This window comes from Daphnia magna, unplaced genomic scaffold (assembly GCF_020631705.1).
Source record: "Daphnia magna isolate NIES unplaced genomic scaffold, ASM2063170v1.1 Dm_contigs254, whole genome shotgun sequence".
In the NCBI taxonomy this organism is placed as follows: Eukaryota; Metazoa; Arthropoda; class Branchiopoda; order Diplostraca; family Daphniidae; genus Daphnia; species Daphnia magna.
Window position 1 is genome coordinate 1 of NW_025533204.1, and position 15,268 is coordinate 15,268.

At 43.7% G+C, this 15,268-nt stretch overlaps 1 protein-coding gene, 9 non-coding genes and 6 pseudogenes across 10 annotated transcripts; all 16 read right to left on the reverse strand.

Annotated features, from left to right (window-relative positions):
* Nucleotides 1–451: 451 nt before the first annotated feature.
* Nucleotides 452–1,447, reverse strand: LOC116922881 (uncharacterized protein K02A2.6-like). The gene has a single exon (XM_045167644.1). The coding sequence runs from the start codon at nucleotides 1,445–1,447 to the stop codon at nucleotides 452–454; it is 996 nt and encodes a 331-aa protein (XP_045023579.1).
* Nucleotides 1,448–5,956: 4,509 nt separating this feature from the next.
* Nucleotides 5,957–6,075, reverse strand: LOC123467900. The gene has a single exon (XR_006641973.1). It is a non-coding gene; the product is annotated as a 5S ribosomal RNA (ribosomal RNA).
* Nucleotides 6,076–6,432: 357 nt separating this feature from the next.
* LOC123467979 lies at nucleotides 6,433–6,551 on the reverse strand (annotated as a pseudogene).
* Nucleotides 6,552–7,061: 510 nt separating this feature from the next.
* LOC123467942 lies at nucleotides 7,062–7,180 on the reverse strand. Its single transcript, XR_006641984.1, has one exon. It is a non-coding gene; the product is annotated as a 5S ribosomal RNA (ribosomal RNA).
* A 377-nt stretch (nucleotides 7,181–7,557) lies between these two features.
* On the reverse strand, nucleotides 7,558–7,676 carry LOC123467980 (annotated as a pseudogene).
* Nucleotides 7,677–8,186: 510 nt separating this feature from the next.
* Nucleotides 8,187–8,306, reverse strand: LOC123467912 (annotated as a pseudogene).
* Nucleotides 8,307–8,776: 470 nt separating this feature from the next.
* On the reverse strand, nucleotides 8,777–8,895 carry LOC123467901 (annotated as a pseudogene).
* Nucleotides 8,896–9,466: 571 nt separating this feature from the next.
* Nucleotides 9,467–9,585, reverse strand: LOC123467953. The gene has a single exon (XR_006641995.1). It is a non-coding gene; the product is annotated as a 5S ribosomal RNA (ribosomal RNA).
* A 357-nt stretch (nucleotides 9,586–9,942) lies between these two features.
* LOC123467902 lies at nucleotides 9,943–10,061 on the reverse strand (annotated as a pseudogene).
* Nucleotides 10,062–10,571: 510 nt separating this feature from the next.
* LOC123467964 lies at nucleotides 10,572–10,690 on the reverse strand. The gene has a single exon (XR_006642006.1). It is a non-coding gene; the product is annotated as a 5S ribosomal RNA (ribosomal RNA).
* A 511-nt stretch (nucleotides 10,691–11,201) lies between these two features.
* Nucleotides 11,202–11,320, reverse strand: LOC123467903 (annotated as a pseudogene).
* Nucleotides 11,321–11,835: 515 nt separating this feature from the next.
* On the reverse strand, nucleotides 11,836–11,954 carry LOC123467975. Its single transcript, XR_006642017.1, has one exon. It is a non-coding gene; the product is annotated as a 5S ribosomal RNA (ribosomal RNA).
* Nucleotides 11,955–12,311: 357 nt separating this feature from the next.
* Nucleotides 12,312–12,430, reverse strand: LOC123467906. The gene has a single exon (XR_006641974.1). It is a non-coding gene; the product is annotated as a 5S ribosomal RNA (ribosomal RNA).
* A 664-nt stretch (nucleotides 12,431–13,094) lies between these two features.
* Nucleotides 13,095–13,213, reverse strand: LOC123467917. Its single transcript, XR_006641975.1, has one exon. It is a non-coding gene; the product is annotated as a 5S ribosomal RNA (ribosomal RNA).
* Nucleotides 13,214–14,047: 834 nt separating this feature from the next.
* Nucleotides 14,048–14,166, reverse strand: LOC123467928. Its single transcript, XR_006641976.1, has one exon. It is a non-coding gene; the product is annotated as a 5S ribosomal RNA (ribosomal RNA).
* Nucleotides 14,167–14,523: 357 nt separating this feature from the next.
* On the reverse strand, nucleotides 14,524–14,642 carry LOC123467935. The gene has a single exon (XR_006641977.1). It is a non-coding gene; the product is annotated as a 5S ribosomal RNA (ribosomal RNA).
* Between the last annotated feature and the right edge of the window lie 626 nt (nucleotides 14,643–15,268).

Genomic DNA, 15,268 nt, shown 5'->3' on the forward strand with positions numbered 1-15,268 from the left:
GGCGAATGATTTTCCAACATTGAAACCTACACAAGGTGTTGTGTCTTTGTTAGCATCTTTATTAAGATAGCACAACTGAATTATACGACGAAGGTTACACACACGAGGTACGATAGGGGCACGAAGGGAGAACCTTAACGCGGGGAGTCGCGAGCCCGAATGCGCCTCTAAGCCTCTCTCTCCACTCTCGCCCGTCGCGCTCGTCGCGACCTCTATACTCGGGTGTGACGACTCGTGAATACATCACAACCCTTCCCGAGCCGACGTACGCTGCCGATGACGATCAGCAGCCGGATGGAGGCTCCAGACATAATAAAATAAGGGCATGGCCTAGAGGCCGTGTACACATATAGCGGAAGGGTGAAACGGTACAAATGGTTACGTTAAAAGACATGATGGGCGATTGATAATCACATTAAGGGCAGAAATTGGAGGGATAACGAGGGGGAAGTTAATTAGAGAAGTGAACACGGGGCTTGCGCGTTCGAGCGCTCCTGCGCAGGGCTGATGGGGCATCCGCTGCCGGCTGCTGTCTGGCGCCTGGAGGTTCCGTTGTCACCGCCGCTGGTGGATCGCTCGACTCAGGTGCTGCACCGTCTTCTTCTTCGACCGCTGAGGGGACCATGGGGCGGAGAAAACGTCTGTTGCGCCAGAGCACGCTACCGCTAGCAAACTTCACACGGTATGATCGATACCGGCCGACCGCGACGATCACCCCGACTTGGCTCCATAATTTTGTCTTGGTGTCTTGAACGCGCACCGGGGCTCCGACAGGGAGAGGACAAAGCGGACGAGCTCGTAAATCGAAGCGGAATTTTGTGGCTGCGTTCGCTTCAGCCTGTCGTTCTCGCGCTGCCATAGCCTCTTTCCATTGGCTGGCATAGGACGAGCGGTGGGCTGGCACAATAGAACGGAGCTGATGTCCGAAGACGATTTGAGCCGGCGATAGCCCCGTCACGTGCGGAGTGTTCCGGAATTCCAGCAATCCCGCGAGAAACTCTTCCGATGACAGATCTCCCGACGGGGCCAGCTTCAGCACCAACTCCTTCACCGCTTTCACTGCAGCTTCGGCGTGACCGTTGCTTTGGGGATAGTGCGGGGTGGAACTACCCCACGCTACCCCCCAGCGTTGAAGGGCCGCCTGGAAAATTCCGGCGTCGAATTGCGGGCCATTATCAGAGCGGAAGCGCATTGGGACGCCGAGTTCCACGAAGTTGTTGACAACGGCCTGCATCACCTCCCGAGCTGTTGGGTCGCGCTTCCACTGGTGCACCACTGGCCATCCCGAGAGTCGATCCGCGTAAACCAGGACGTGGAGGGATCCATGTTGAAATAGGTCGGCCGATACGTCCTCGAAGACGTACGTTGGTAGTGGGTCGGCCATCAGCGGCTCCTGGCCCTGGCTTGCCAACCGTTCCTGGCAGGTGGCGCACCGCTCCACCAACATAGTGATATCGTTAGTTATTCCGGGCCAGTACACCGTCTGCTGCGCGCGTCGTTTTGTTCTTACGATTCCCTGATGAGCCGCGTGCAATTTGGTGAGGACGTTACGACGCAATGCCAGAGGGACAACGATGCGCGAGCCGTACAAGACGAGTCCGTCGTCTGTGGATAGTTGATCCCGGATTGACCAAAATTGGCGGACATGATTCGGGGTGAGTGTGCGGTTCGTGGGAAATCCAGATTCGACGGCTGCTATCAGGTCGAGATAATGGGGATCTGCCGCTGCTCCTGACTGTAAATCGGTGAGGAGGTTATCCGGCAGATGATGTGACGGCCCTAGGTCGTCTTTCAGATTCGGTGATGGCGTTGACGCTCCGGATGATCACGTGACGCACGGAAAATGCGAGCTCCTCCCCAACGCACTCATCATCCGCCACCGGGTCGTTTACGGGCGCCCGCGAGAGCGCGTCCGGGATCGCGTGGTCTTTGCCCCTGCGCCAAACGGTTGTGAACAAATACGGAGATAGGCGCTCCTTCAGCCGTTGGATTTTGGGATTGTCAATTGCGTCGAGGGTGTACTTATCCAGGATTGCTACCAGCGCTTGATGGTCGACCATCAGCGTGAAATTGGGTAGTCCCGACAGGTAAAGGCGGCATTTACGGATCGCCCACTCTACGGCCGCCAGCTCCAACTCCACTATGGCGTATCTTGATTCGGTGTCTGTACACCAGCGCGAATTGGCGTCCACCAGCCTCCAGGAGTCGCCATGGCGCTGCAGTAACGCGTATCCCATACCGTTCTTTCTCGATGCGTCGACTTGTATGGTAGTTTCCCGCGCCGGGTCGAAATGGACCAACACTGGGGGGGAAACTAGAGCCGCCTTCACAGCTTCGAATGCCCGGTCGTGGTCTGCGTTCCATGTATACGAGTTGCGGGTGCTGAGTAAAGGGCGAAGAGGGGCTTTAGCTGCGGCTACCTCCGTTGAAAATCCCGCCAGTTGCTCGACGAGGCCCATAAATGACCGGAGCTCCGAAATATTAGTGGGGCGAGGAAACTGCGACAGTGCTCTCAATTTGCCCTCTTCAATAGTGACGCCGCCGTGCTGGATGTCGTAACCGACCCAGGAAATACGGGGTTTGGCGAAACGGAATTTTTCCTTGCTAAAAGTGATACCAGCGACACGGGCGGCTTGCAAGATCGCGCAGACCCCGGCGACATGTGCGGGGAACGAACGGTCGAAACGTAGCAGATCATCCACCACTCTGACGGTATTAGTCATGGCCGCAAAGGCCGCATCCGCCCGCCGATTATATTCATCGCCGGAACTGCAGAGGCCCATGGAGGCCCGCAAGAACTTGTAGCGCCCCCATGGCGTCATAAATGTTGTGAGATGCTGGCTGGAAGGGTGGAGGGGGATCTGGTAGTAACCATTTACGGCGTCAAAACTGGTGAAGAAGCGGCTTTCGCTGTCAATTTCAGCCACCGCATCGCGTGGCGTGCGAGTCGGGTGCGTAGGCCGTTGGACGAACTTGTTCAAACGCGTGTGGTCGATGCAGATCCGAAGTTTTCCACCTGGACCGCGGATCACTACCAGCGGTGCGGCCCACTCCGACGGTTCACTGACGGGTACGATCACCTTCTTCTTTACAAGATCATCCAGCTTGCACTTCACTTCTGCACGGTCGCCAAACGCGATCGGCCGCGCGCCGTTTACGTAAAAGGGTACGGCGTCGTCACGCAGCTGGATAACCATGTCCGGCCCGACCATCTGGCGCAAACCATCTTCCTGGTCGAACACTGATTCAAATTCCGCTGCGATGGCTGCTTCGACCACCGAAATTTGCTCCGCACTGGGCTCCAGCGGGATGTAAACGCCGCGTAGAAAGGGGCCGCTTGGCGGGGCCACGGGGTCGTCCGAAAGTAATGGAACGTCCGCCGCCATCAAAAGGTTAATCGATGCCAATGGTTTAGGATAATCCCGGTGAAGGATATTCAAACTCACGCAATCCACTCGGCATACCAGCATACCACTAATTTCGGGGCAGAAAACCACTGTAATGCGAGCACTTTTCCCACCGTACCGGACCGTAATGTCACGTTGTCCTATTGACAGCAGCGGTGAAGAGCGATCCGCCATGACCAAGTCGAATGAAGAAGTTGCCAGGTGACTTTCGGATAGCCCGATGGCCTCCATTATATCTTTGCCGCACACGCTCACTTCCGCCCCGGGGTCCGGGACAACGTTCGTCAACAGTGCTGCTACCCCGCCGTCGTCTTGTAGAACTTCCAGGGAGATGGTGGGGGACCCACGACGCTTTTGGTTGGCTTGAACGTTTCCGATGGTGATGTGCGCCATCTTAGATTTGGCGCCACCACTGGCGCCGCCGCTTGTACCGCCTCTCTCTTTATTCCGATTTGAACATTTGGGAGCGAAGTGGTTTGGTTTCCCGCATATGTGGCAAGATTTACCGATCGCGGGGCAATTTTCATCCTGAGCGTGAGATGCTCGGCCGCAAGCTCCGCACTCGCTTTTGGACGTGCGACGGTCGGACTGACCGTGCTGTGTCACAACGGCTGCCACTCCGGATTGTCCGCTGAGAACGCGTTCATTTGCTCGGGCCGATTCCTCGCTGCGGCAAATGTTGACTGTGTCTTGCTGAGACGGGAACGGACTAATGGCCAAGAGTTTCTTTTTCGTATCCGTGTCCCGTGTTCCGGCTATGATGCGCGTCACCAGTCTCGTTTCGGAGCAGTTTCCGCATAAGTCTGCTGCGTCCGCCAGCCGGCGCAGCGCAATAAAGAAGTCGTCGAATGACTCCGACGGTCCCTGCTTCCGCTCTTCAAACGCCACGCGGTCAAGTGCGACATTCCGCTTAGCTCGAATATAATCCGCAATGCGGTCGAGCACTTGGTCGGGAGTGGTTATCGTCGCCGGAGTGATGTTCAGTCCAACCTCTACCACTTGCTGCATTGTGGGATCCAGTGACATTCGGAACGCTGCCATCTGTTCCGTGATAGGGTAACTAGCCAGCTGACTTAGTTCCACAAAGTCATTCCACCGATTCCTCCATGATTTCAAAAGCGGGATAGATATATCGCTGTGAAGTTTGTCGACTCCGGATGGATCCAGTCGCCGTCGTTGGGGGGGTAATGGGGGCAACAAAGGTCCACCTCCGCCGCCACCAGCGCCACCGCCACCACCAGCACCGCCGCCTCCGCCGGCGCCACCGCCACCACCAGCACCGCCGCCTCCGCCGGCGCCACCGCCACCACCAGCACCGCCGCCTCCGCCACCGCCACCACCAGCACCGCCGCCTCCGCCAGCGCCACCGCCTACAGCACCGCCGCCGGCGCCACCAGCTTGAACGATGGCCAAAAGTTGGGCCAATTGGGTAGCAATGGCCGTCTGACCGACTTCAATGGCGTCGATCCGTGCGTCGGTAGCCGCGATAGCTGCTGTTGCTGCGTTGGCTGCTGCCAACGCGTCCGCTGCCGACGTCATGTTGTTGCGGGATAAACTGGGTGAACGTGGGCGACGAGGGTGTCTGAGAAAATAGGGATCGTTCATGTACACGGCCCCACGATGTGGTTCGAAAACGTTGGCCAATCACGCCGCTATTAATGAAGGGGAACGGCTACACTGCAATGTAAGATGCACAATAGGATGGGGAAGTCTCCACACAGATGCGCGACGATAAAAGCGAGGCAGAAATGGCTACGCTACGACATCAGATGCGAAAGGGAGATGGCATCCAAAATGGCGGCGATCACAGACCACGCGACGACGAGAGACGCACGGTATTAGGAATCGCAGCACTAGTTAGAGGGGAAAAGGTTAAACCAACTGCGCCATGTTGTGTCTTTGTTAGCATCTTTATTAAGATAGCACAACTGAATTATACGACGAAGGTTACACACACGAGGTACGATAGGGGCACGAAGGGAGAACCTTAACGCGGGGAGTCGCGAGCCCGAATGCGCCTCTAAGCCTCTCTCTCCACTCTCGCCCGTCGCGCTCGTCGCGACCTCTATACTCGGGTGTGACGACTCGTGAATACATCACACAAGGACGATTAATTTCTATAATTAAGGATATTGGACTGGTAACCATCGTGTTCGTTAAGCCACTATTTTTCTATGAAATAGAAATTCAAGAATTTAATACGAAACTGAATTGAATACGCTCAAGGAATGATTTTCCAACATTGAAACCTACACAAGGACGATTAATTTCTATAATTAAGGATATTGGACTGGTAACCATCGTGTTCGTTGAGCCACTATTTTTCTATGAAATAGAAATTCACATTCATCGGTAAAGTCACTGCTGGTAATAAAACACTCTACACTTCCCTTGTTGGTGTTTAAAAAATAGCTATCAGTGTGTACGAGATGAATTATCAAAATTCAACCCTAGATGGCGTTTAATAAAGTATCAAAATTCACCACGAGATGGTTTTAACTAAAACTTTGATTCATTTTCGAAACTCTTGCTGGTTATAAAACGTTTGATGCCAACAGCATCCCGTATTCCCAAGCGGTCACCCTTCTAGGTACTAACGGGACCCGACGCAGCTTAACTTCTGGGAGCTGACGAGACCAGGTTTTTTCTGCGTGGTATGGCCGTTGACGTTTTAATACGAAACTGAATTGAATACACTCAAGGAATGATTTTCCAACATTGAAACCTACACAAGGACGATTAATTTCTATAATTAAGGATATTGGACTGGTAACCATCGTGTTCGTTGAGCCACTATTTTTCTATGAAATAGAAATTCACATTCATCGGTAAAGTCACTGCTGGTAATAAAACACTCTACACTTCCCTTGTTGGTGTTTAAAAAATAGCTATCAGTGTGTACGAGATGAATTATCAAAATTCAACCCTAGATGGCGTTTAATAAAGTATCAAAATTCACCACGAGATGGTTTTAACTAAAACTTTGATTCATTTTCGAAACTCTTGCTGGTTATAAAACGTTTGATGCCAACAGCATCCCGTATTCCCAAGCGGTCACCCTTCTAGGTACTAACGGGACCCGACGCAGCTTAACTTCTAGGAGCTGACGAGACCAGGTTTTTTCTGCGTGGTATGGCCGTTGACGTTTTAATACGAAACTGAATTGAATACACTCAAGGAATGATTTTCCAACATTGAAACCTACACAAGGACGATTAATTTCTATAATTAAGGATATTGGACTGGTAACCATCGTGTTCGTTAAGCCACTATTTTTCTATGAAATAGAAATTCAAGAATTTAATACGAAACTGAATTGAATACGCTCAAGGAATGATTTTCCAACATTGAAACCTACACAAGGACGATTAATTTCTATAATTAAGGATATTGGACTGGTAACCATCGTGTTCGTTGAGCCACTATTTTTCTATGAAATAGAAATTCACATTCATCGGTAAAGTCACTGCTGGTAATAAAACACTCTACACTTCCCTTGTTGGTGTTTAAAAAATAGCTATCAGTGTGTACGAGATGAATTATCAAAATTCAACCCTAGATGGCGTTTAATAAAGTATCCAAATTCACCACGAGATGGTTTTAACTAAAACTTTGATTCATTTTCGAAACTCTTGCTGGTTATAAAACGTTTGATGCCAACAGCATCCCGTATTCCCAAGCGGTCACCCTTCTAGGTACTAACGGGACCCGACGCAGCTTAACTTCTGGGAGCTGACGAGACCAGGTTTTTTCTGCGTGGTATGGCCGTTGACGTTTTAATACGAAACTGAATTGAATACACTCAAGGAATGATTTTCCAACATTGAAACCTACACAAGGACGATTAATTTCTATAATTAAGGATATTGGACTGGTAAACCATCGTGTTCGTTGAGCCAGAATGTTTTTACTATTTTTTCTATGAAATAAGAAATTCAAATGTTCATTCATCGGTAAAGTCACTGCTGGTAATAAAACACTCTACACTTCCCTTGTTGGTGTTTAAAAAATAGCTATCAGTGTGTACGAGATGAATTATCAAAATTCAACCCTAGATGGCGTTTAATAAAGTATCAAAATTCACCACGAGATGGTTTTAACTAAAACTTTGATTCATTTTCGAAACTCTTGCTGGTTATAAAACGTTTGATGCCAACAGCATCCCGTATTCCCAAGCGGTCACCCTTCTAGGTACTAACGGGACCCGACGCAGCTTAACTTCTAGGAGCTGACGAGACCAGGTTTTTTCTGCGTGGTATGGCCGTTGACGTTTTAATACGAAACTGAATTGAATACACTCAAGGAATGATTTTCCAACATTGAAACCTACACAAGGACGATTAATTTCTATAATTAAGGATATTGGACTGGTAACCATCGTGTTCGTTAAGCCACTATTTTTCTATGAAATAGAAATTCAAGAATTTAATACGAAACTGAATTGAATACGCTCAAGGAATGATTTTCCAACATTGAAACCTACACAAGGACGATTAATTTCTATAATTAAGGATATTGGACTGGTAACCATCGTGTTCGTTGAGCCACTATTTTTCTATGAAATAGAAATTCACATTCATCGGTAAAGTCACTGCTGGTAATAAAACACTCTACACTTCCCTTGTTGGTGTTTAAAAAATAGCTATCAGTGTGTACGAGATGAATTATCAAAATTCAACCCTAGATGGCGTTTAATAAAGTATCAAAATTCACCACGAGATGGTTTTAACTAAAACTTTGATTCATTTTCGAAACTCTTGCTGGTTATAAAACGTTTGATGCCAACAGCATCCCGTATTCCCAAGCGGTCACCCTTCTAGGTACTAACGGGACCCGACGCAGCTTAACTTCTGAGGAGCTGACGAGACCAGGTTTTTTCTGCGTGGTATGGCCGTTGACGTTTTAATACGAAACTGAATTGAATACACTCAATGTTTTCAACATTGAAACTAAAAGGTTAATTTAAAATAAAAAAAATTAAATTTTTTAAAAAAAATTTTTAAAAAAAAAAAAAAAAAAAAAAAAAAAAAAAAAAAAAAAATCAAGGAATGATTTTCCAACATTGAAACCTACACAAGGACGATTAATTTCTATAATTAAGGATATTGGACTGGTAACCATCGTGTTCGTTGAGCCACTATTTTTCTATGAAATAGAAATTCACATTCATCGGTAAAGTCACTGCTGGTAATAAAACACTCTACACTTCCCTTGTTGGTGTTTAAAAAATAGCTATCAGTGTGTACGAGATGAATTATCAAAATTCAACCCTAGATGGCGTTTAATAAAGTATCAAAATTCACCACGAGATGGTTTTAACTAAAACTTTGATTCATTTTCGAAACTCTTGCTGGTTATAAAACGTTTGATGCCAACAGCATCCCGTATTCCCAAGCGGTCACCCTTCTAGGTACTAACGGGACCCGACGCAGCTTAACTTCTAGGAGCTGACGAGACCAGGTTTTTTCTGCGTGGTATGGCCGTTGACGTTTTAATACGAAACTGAATTGAATACACTCAAGGAATGATTTTCCAACATTGAAACCTACACAAGGACGATTAATTTCTATAATTAAGGATATTGGGATAATTTTAGAAATGAAATTTAATGAGTGTACGATTAATTTCTATAATTAAGGATATTGGACTGGTAACCATCGTGTTCGTTAAGCCACTATTTTTCTATGAAATAGAAATTCAAGAATTTAATACGAAACTGAATTGAATACGCTCAAGGAATGATTTTCCAACATTGAAACCTACACAAGGACGATTAATTTCTATAATTAAGGATATTGGACTGGTAACCATCGTGTTCGTTGAGCCACTATTTTTCTATGAAATAGAAATTCACATTCATCGGTAAAGTCACTGCTGGTAATAAAACACTCTACACTTCCCTTGTTGGTGCTTAAAAAATAGCTATCAGTGTGTACGAGATGAATTATCAAAATTCAACCCTAGATGGCGTTTAATAAAGTATCAAAATTCACCACGAGATGGTTTTAACTAAAACTTTGATTCATTTTCGAAACTCTTGCTGGTTATAAAACGTTTGATGCCAACAGCATCCCGTATTCCCAAGCGGTCACCCTTCTAGGTACTAACGGGACCCGACGCAGCTTAACTTCTGGGAGCTGACGAGACCAGGTTTTTTCTGCGTGGTATGGCCGTTGACGTTTTAATACGAAACTGAATTGAATACACTCAAGGAATGATTTTCCAACATTGAAACCTACACAAGGACGATTAATTTCTATAATTAAGGATATTGGACTGGTAACCATCGTGTTCGTTGAGCCACTATTTTTCTATGAAATAGAAATTCACATTCATCGGTAAAGTCACTGCTGGTAATAAAACACTCTACACTTCCCTTGTTGGTGTTTAAAAAATAGCTATCAGTGTGTACGAGATGAATTATCAAAATTCAACCCTAGATGGCGTTTAATAAAGTATCAAAATTCACCACGAGATGGTTTTAACTAAAACTTTGATTCATTTTCGAAACTCTTGCTGGTTATAAAACGTTTGATGCCAACAGCATCCCGTATTCCCAAGCGGTCACCCTTCTAGGTACTAACGGGACCCGACGCAGCTTAACTTCTAGGAGCTGACGAGACCAGGTTTTTTCTGCGTGGTATGGCCGTTGACGTTTTAATACGAAACTGAATTGAATACACTCAAGGAATGATTTTCCAACATTGAAACCTACACAAGGACGATTAATTTCTATAATTAAGGATATTGGACTGGTAACCATCGTGTTCGTTAAGCCACTATTTTTCTATGAAATAGAAATTCAAGAATTTAATACGAAACTGAATTGAATACGCTCAAGGAATGATTTTCCAACATTGAAACCTACACAAGGACGATTAATTTCTATAATTAAGGATATTGGACTGGTAACCATCGTGTTCGTTGAGCCACTATTTTTCTATGAAATAGAAATTCACATTCATCGGTAAAGTCACTGCTGGTAATAAAACACTCTACACTTCCCTTGTTGGTGTTTAAAAAATAGCTATCAGTGTGTACGAGATGAATTATCAAAATTCAACCCTAGATGGCGTTTAATAAAGTATCAAAATTCACCACGAGATGGTTTTAACTAAAACTTTGATTCATTTTCGAAACTCTTGCTGGTTATAAAACGTTTGATGCCAACAGCATCCCGTATTCCCAAGCGGTCACCCTTCTAGGTACTAACGGGACCCGACGCAGCTTAACTTCTGGGAGCTGACGAGACCAGGTTTTTTCTGCGTGGTATGGCCGTTGACGTTTTAATACGAAACTGAATTGAATACACTCAAGGAATGATTTTCCAACATTGAAACCTACACAAGGACGATTAATTTCTATAATTAAGGATATTGAATTGGTAACCATCGTGTTCGTTAAGCCACTATTTTTCTATGAAATAGAAATTCAAGAATTTAATACGAAACTGAATTGAATACGCTCAAGGAATGATTTTCCAACATTGAAACCTACACAAGGACGATTAATTTCTATAATTAAGGATATTGGACTGGTAACCATCGTGTTCGTTGAGCCACTATTTTTCTATGAAATAGAAATTCACATTCATCGGTAAAGTCACTGCTGGTAATAAAACACTCTACACTTCCCCTTGTTGGTGTTTAAAAAATAGCTATCAGTGTGTACGAGATGAATTATCAAAATTCAACCCTAGATGGCGTTTAATAAAGTATCAAAATTCACCACGAGATGGTTTTAACTAAAACTTTGATTCATTTTCGAAACTCTTGCTGGTTATAAAACGTTTGATGCCAACAGCATCCCGTATTCCCAAGCGGTCACCCTTCTAGGTACTAACGGGACCCGACGCAGCTTAACTTCTAGGAGCTGACGAGACCAGGTTTTTTCTGCGTGGTATGGCCGTTGACGTTTTAATACGAAACTGAATTGAATACACTCAAGGAATGATTTTCCAACATTGAAACCTACACAAGGACGATTAATTTCTATAATTAAGGATATTGGACTGGTAACCATCGTGTTCGTTGAGCCACTATTTTTCTATGAAATAGAAATTCAAGAATTTAATACGAAACTGAATTGAATACGCTCAAGGAATGATTTTCCAACATTGAAACCTACACAAGGACGATTAATTTCTATAATTAAGGATATTGGACTGGTAACCATCGTGTTCGTTGAGCCACTATTTTTCTATTTGAAATAGAAATTCACATTCATCGGTAAAGTCACTGCTGGTAATAAAACACTCTACACTTCCCTGGTGGGGGTTTAAAAAAAAATAGCTATCAGTGTGTACGAGATGAATTATCAAAATTCAACCCTAGATGGCGTTTAATAAAGTATCAAAATTCACCACGAGATGGTTTTAACTAAAACTTTGATTCATTTTCGAAACTCTTGCTGGTTATAAAACGTTTGATGCCAACAGCATCCCGTATTCCCAAGCGGTCACCCTTCTAGGTACTAACGGGACCCGACGCAGCTTAACTTCTGGGAGCTGACGAGACCAGGTTTTTTCTGCGTGGTATGGCCGTTGACGTTTTAATACGAAACTGAATTGAATACACTCAAGGAATGATTTTCCAACATTGAAACCTACACAAGGACGATTAATTTCTATAATTAAGGATATTGGACTGGTAACCATCGTGTTCGTTGAGCCACTATTTTTCTATGAAATAGAAATTCACATTCATCGGTAAAGTCACTGCTGGTAATAAAACACTCTACACTTCCCTTGTTGGTGTTTAAAAAATAGCTATCAGTGTGTACGAGATGAATTATCAAAATTCAACCCTAGATGGCGTTTAATAAAGTATCAAAATTCACCACGAGATGGTTTTAACTAAAACTTTGATTCATTTTCGAAACTCTTGCTGGTTATAAAACGTTTGATGCCAACAGCATCCCGTATTCCCAAGCGGTCACCCTTCTAGGTACTAACGGGACCCGACGCAGCTTAACTTCTGGGAGCTGACGAGACCAGGTTTTTTCTGCGTGGTATGGCCGTTGACGTTTTAATACGAAACTGAATTGAATACACTCAAGGAATGATTTTCCAACATTGAAACCTACACAAGGACGATTAATTTCTATAATTAAGGATATTGGACTGGTAACCATCGTGTTCGTTGAGCCACTATTTTTCTATGAAATAGAAATTCAAGAATTTAATACGAAACTGAATTGAATACGCTCAAGGAATGATTTTCCAACATTGAAACCTACACAAGGACGATTAATTTCTATAATTAAGGATATTGGACTGGTAACCATCGTGTTCGTTGAGCCACTATTTTTCTATGAAATAGAAATTCAAGAATTTAATACGAAACTGAATTGAATACGCTCAAGGAATGATTTTCCAACATTGAAACCTACACAAGGACGATTAATTTCTATAATTAAGGATATTGGACTGGTAACCATCGTGTTCGTTGAGCCACTATTTTTCTATGAAATAGAAATTCACATTCATCGGTAAAGTCACTGCTGGTAATAAAACACTCTACACTTCCCTTGTTGGTGTTTAAAAAAATAGCTATCAGTGTGTACGAGATGAATTATCAAAATTCAACCCTAGATGGCGTTTAATAAAGTATCAAAATTCACCACGAGATGGTTTTAACTAAAACTTTGATTCATTTTCGAAACTCTTGCTGGTTATAAAACGTTTGATGCCAACAGCATCCCGTATTCCCAAGCGGTCACCCTTCTAGGTACTAACGGGACCCGACGCAGCTTAACTTCTGGGAGCTGACGAGACCAGGTTTTTTCTGCGTGGTATGGCCGTTGACGTTTTAATACGAAACTGAATTGAATACACTCAAGGAATGATTTTCCAACATTGAAACCTACACAAGGACGATTAATTTCTATAATTAAGGATATTGGACTGGTAACCATCGTGTTCGTTGAGCCACTATTTTTCTATGAAATAGAAATTCAAGAATTTAATAGAAATGAATTGAATAGTGGAATGATTTTAACATTGAAACCTCCGGCGTTATTTCTTGTTTTGATTATATAGGTAAAATCAACCTTTATTTTTTATGAAATGAAATTATTTAATACGAAACTGAATTGAATACGCTAAGGAATGATTTTAACTTGAACCGTTATTAAGCTGTTTTAACGAAACTGAATTGAATACAAGGAATGATTTTCCAACATTGAAACCTACACAAGGACGATTAATTTCATAATTAAGGATATTGGACTGGTAACCATCGTGTTCGTTGAGCCACTATTTTTCTATGAAATAGAAATTCAAGAATTTAATACGAAACTGAATTGAATACGCTCAAGGAATGATTTTCCAACATTGAAACCTACACAAGGACGATTAATTTCTATAATTAAGGATATTGGACTGGTAACCATCGTGTTCGTTGAGCCACTATTTTTCTATGAAATAGAAATTCACATTCATCGGTAAAGTCACTGCTGGTAATAAAACACTCTACACTTCCCTTGTTGGTGTTTAAAAAATAGCTATCAGTGTGTACGAGATGAATTATCAAAATTCAACCCTAGATGGCGTTTAATAAAGTATCAAAATTCACCACGAGATGGTTTTAACTAAAACTTTGATTCATTTTCGAAACTCTTGCTGGTTATAAAACGTTTGATGCCAACAGCATCCCGTATTCCCAAGCGGTCACCCTTCTAGGTACTAACGGGACCCGACGCAGCTTAACTTCTGGGAGCTGACGAGACCAGGTTTTTTCTGCGTGGTATGGCCGTTGACGTTTTAATACGAAACTGAATTGAATACACTCAAGGAATGATTTTCCAACATTGAAACCTACACAAGGACGATTAATTTCTATAATTAAGGATATTGGACTGGTAACCATCGTGTTCGTTGAGCCACTATTTTTCTATGAAATAGAAATTCACATTCATCGGTAAAGTCACTGCTGGTAATAAAACACTCTACACTTCCCTTGTTGGTGTTTAAAAAATAGCTATCAGTGTGTACGAGATGAATTATCAAAATTCAACCCTAGATGGCGTTTAATAAAGTATCAAAATTCACCACGAGATGGTTTTAACTAAAACTTTGATTCATTTTCGAAACTCTTGCTGGTTATAAAACGTTTGATGCCAACAGCATCCCGTATTCCCAAGCGGTCACCCTTCTAGGTACTAACGGGACCCGACGCAGCTTAACTTCTGGGAGCTGACGAGACCAGGTTTTTTCTGCGTGGTATGGCCGTTGACGTTTTAATACGAAACTGAATTGAATACACTCAAGGAATGATTTTCCAACATTGAAACCTACACAAGGACGATTAATTTCTATAATTAAGGATATTGGACTGGTAACCATCGTGTTCGTTGAGCCACTATTTTTCTATGAAATAGAAATTCAAGAATTTAATACGAAACTGAATTGAATACGCTCAAGGAATGATTTTCCAACATTGAAACCTACACAAGGACGATTAATTTCTATAATTAAGGATATTGGACTGGTAACCATCGTGTTCGTTGAGCCACTATTTTTCTATGAAATAGAAATTCAAGAATTTAATACGAAACTGAATTGAATACGCTCAAGGAATGATTTTCCAACATTGAAACCTACACAAGGACGATTAATTTCTATAATTAAGGATATTGACTGGTAACCATCGTGTTCGTTGAGCCACTATTTTTCTATGAAATAGAAATTCACATTCATCGGTAAAGTCACTGCTGGTAATAAAACACTCTACACTTCCCTTGTTGGTGTTTAAAAAATAGCTATCAGTGTGTACGAGATGAATTATCAAAATTCAACCCTAGATGGCGTTTAATAAAGTATCAAAATTCACCACGAGATGGTTTTAACTAAAACTTTGATT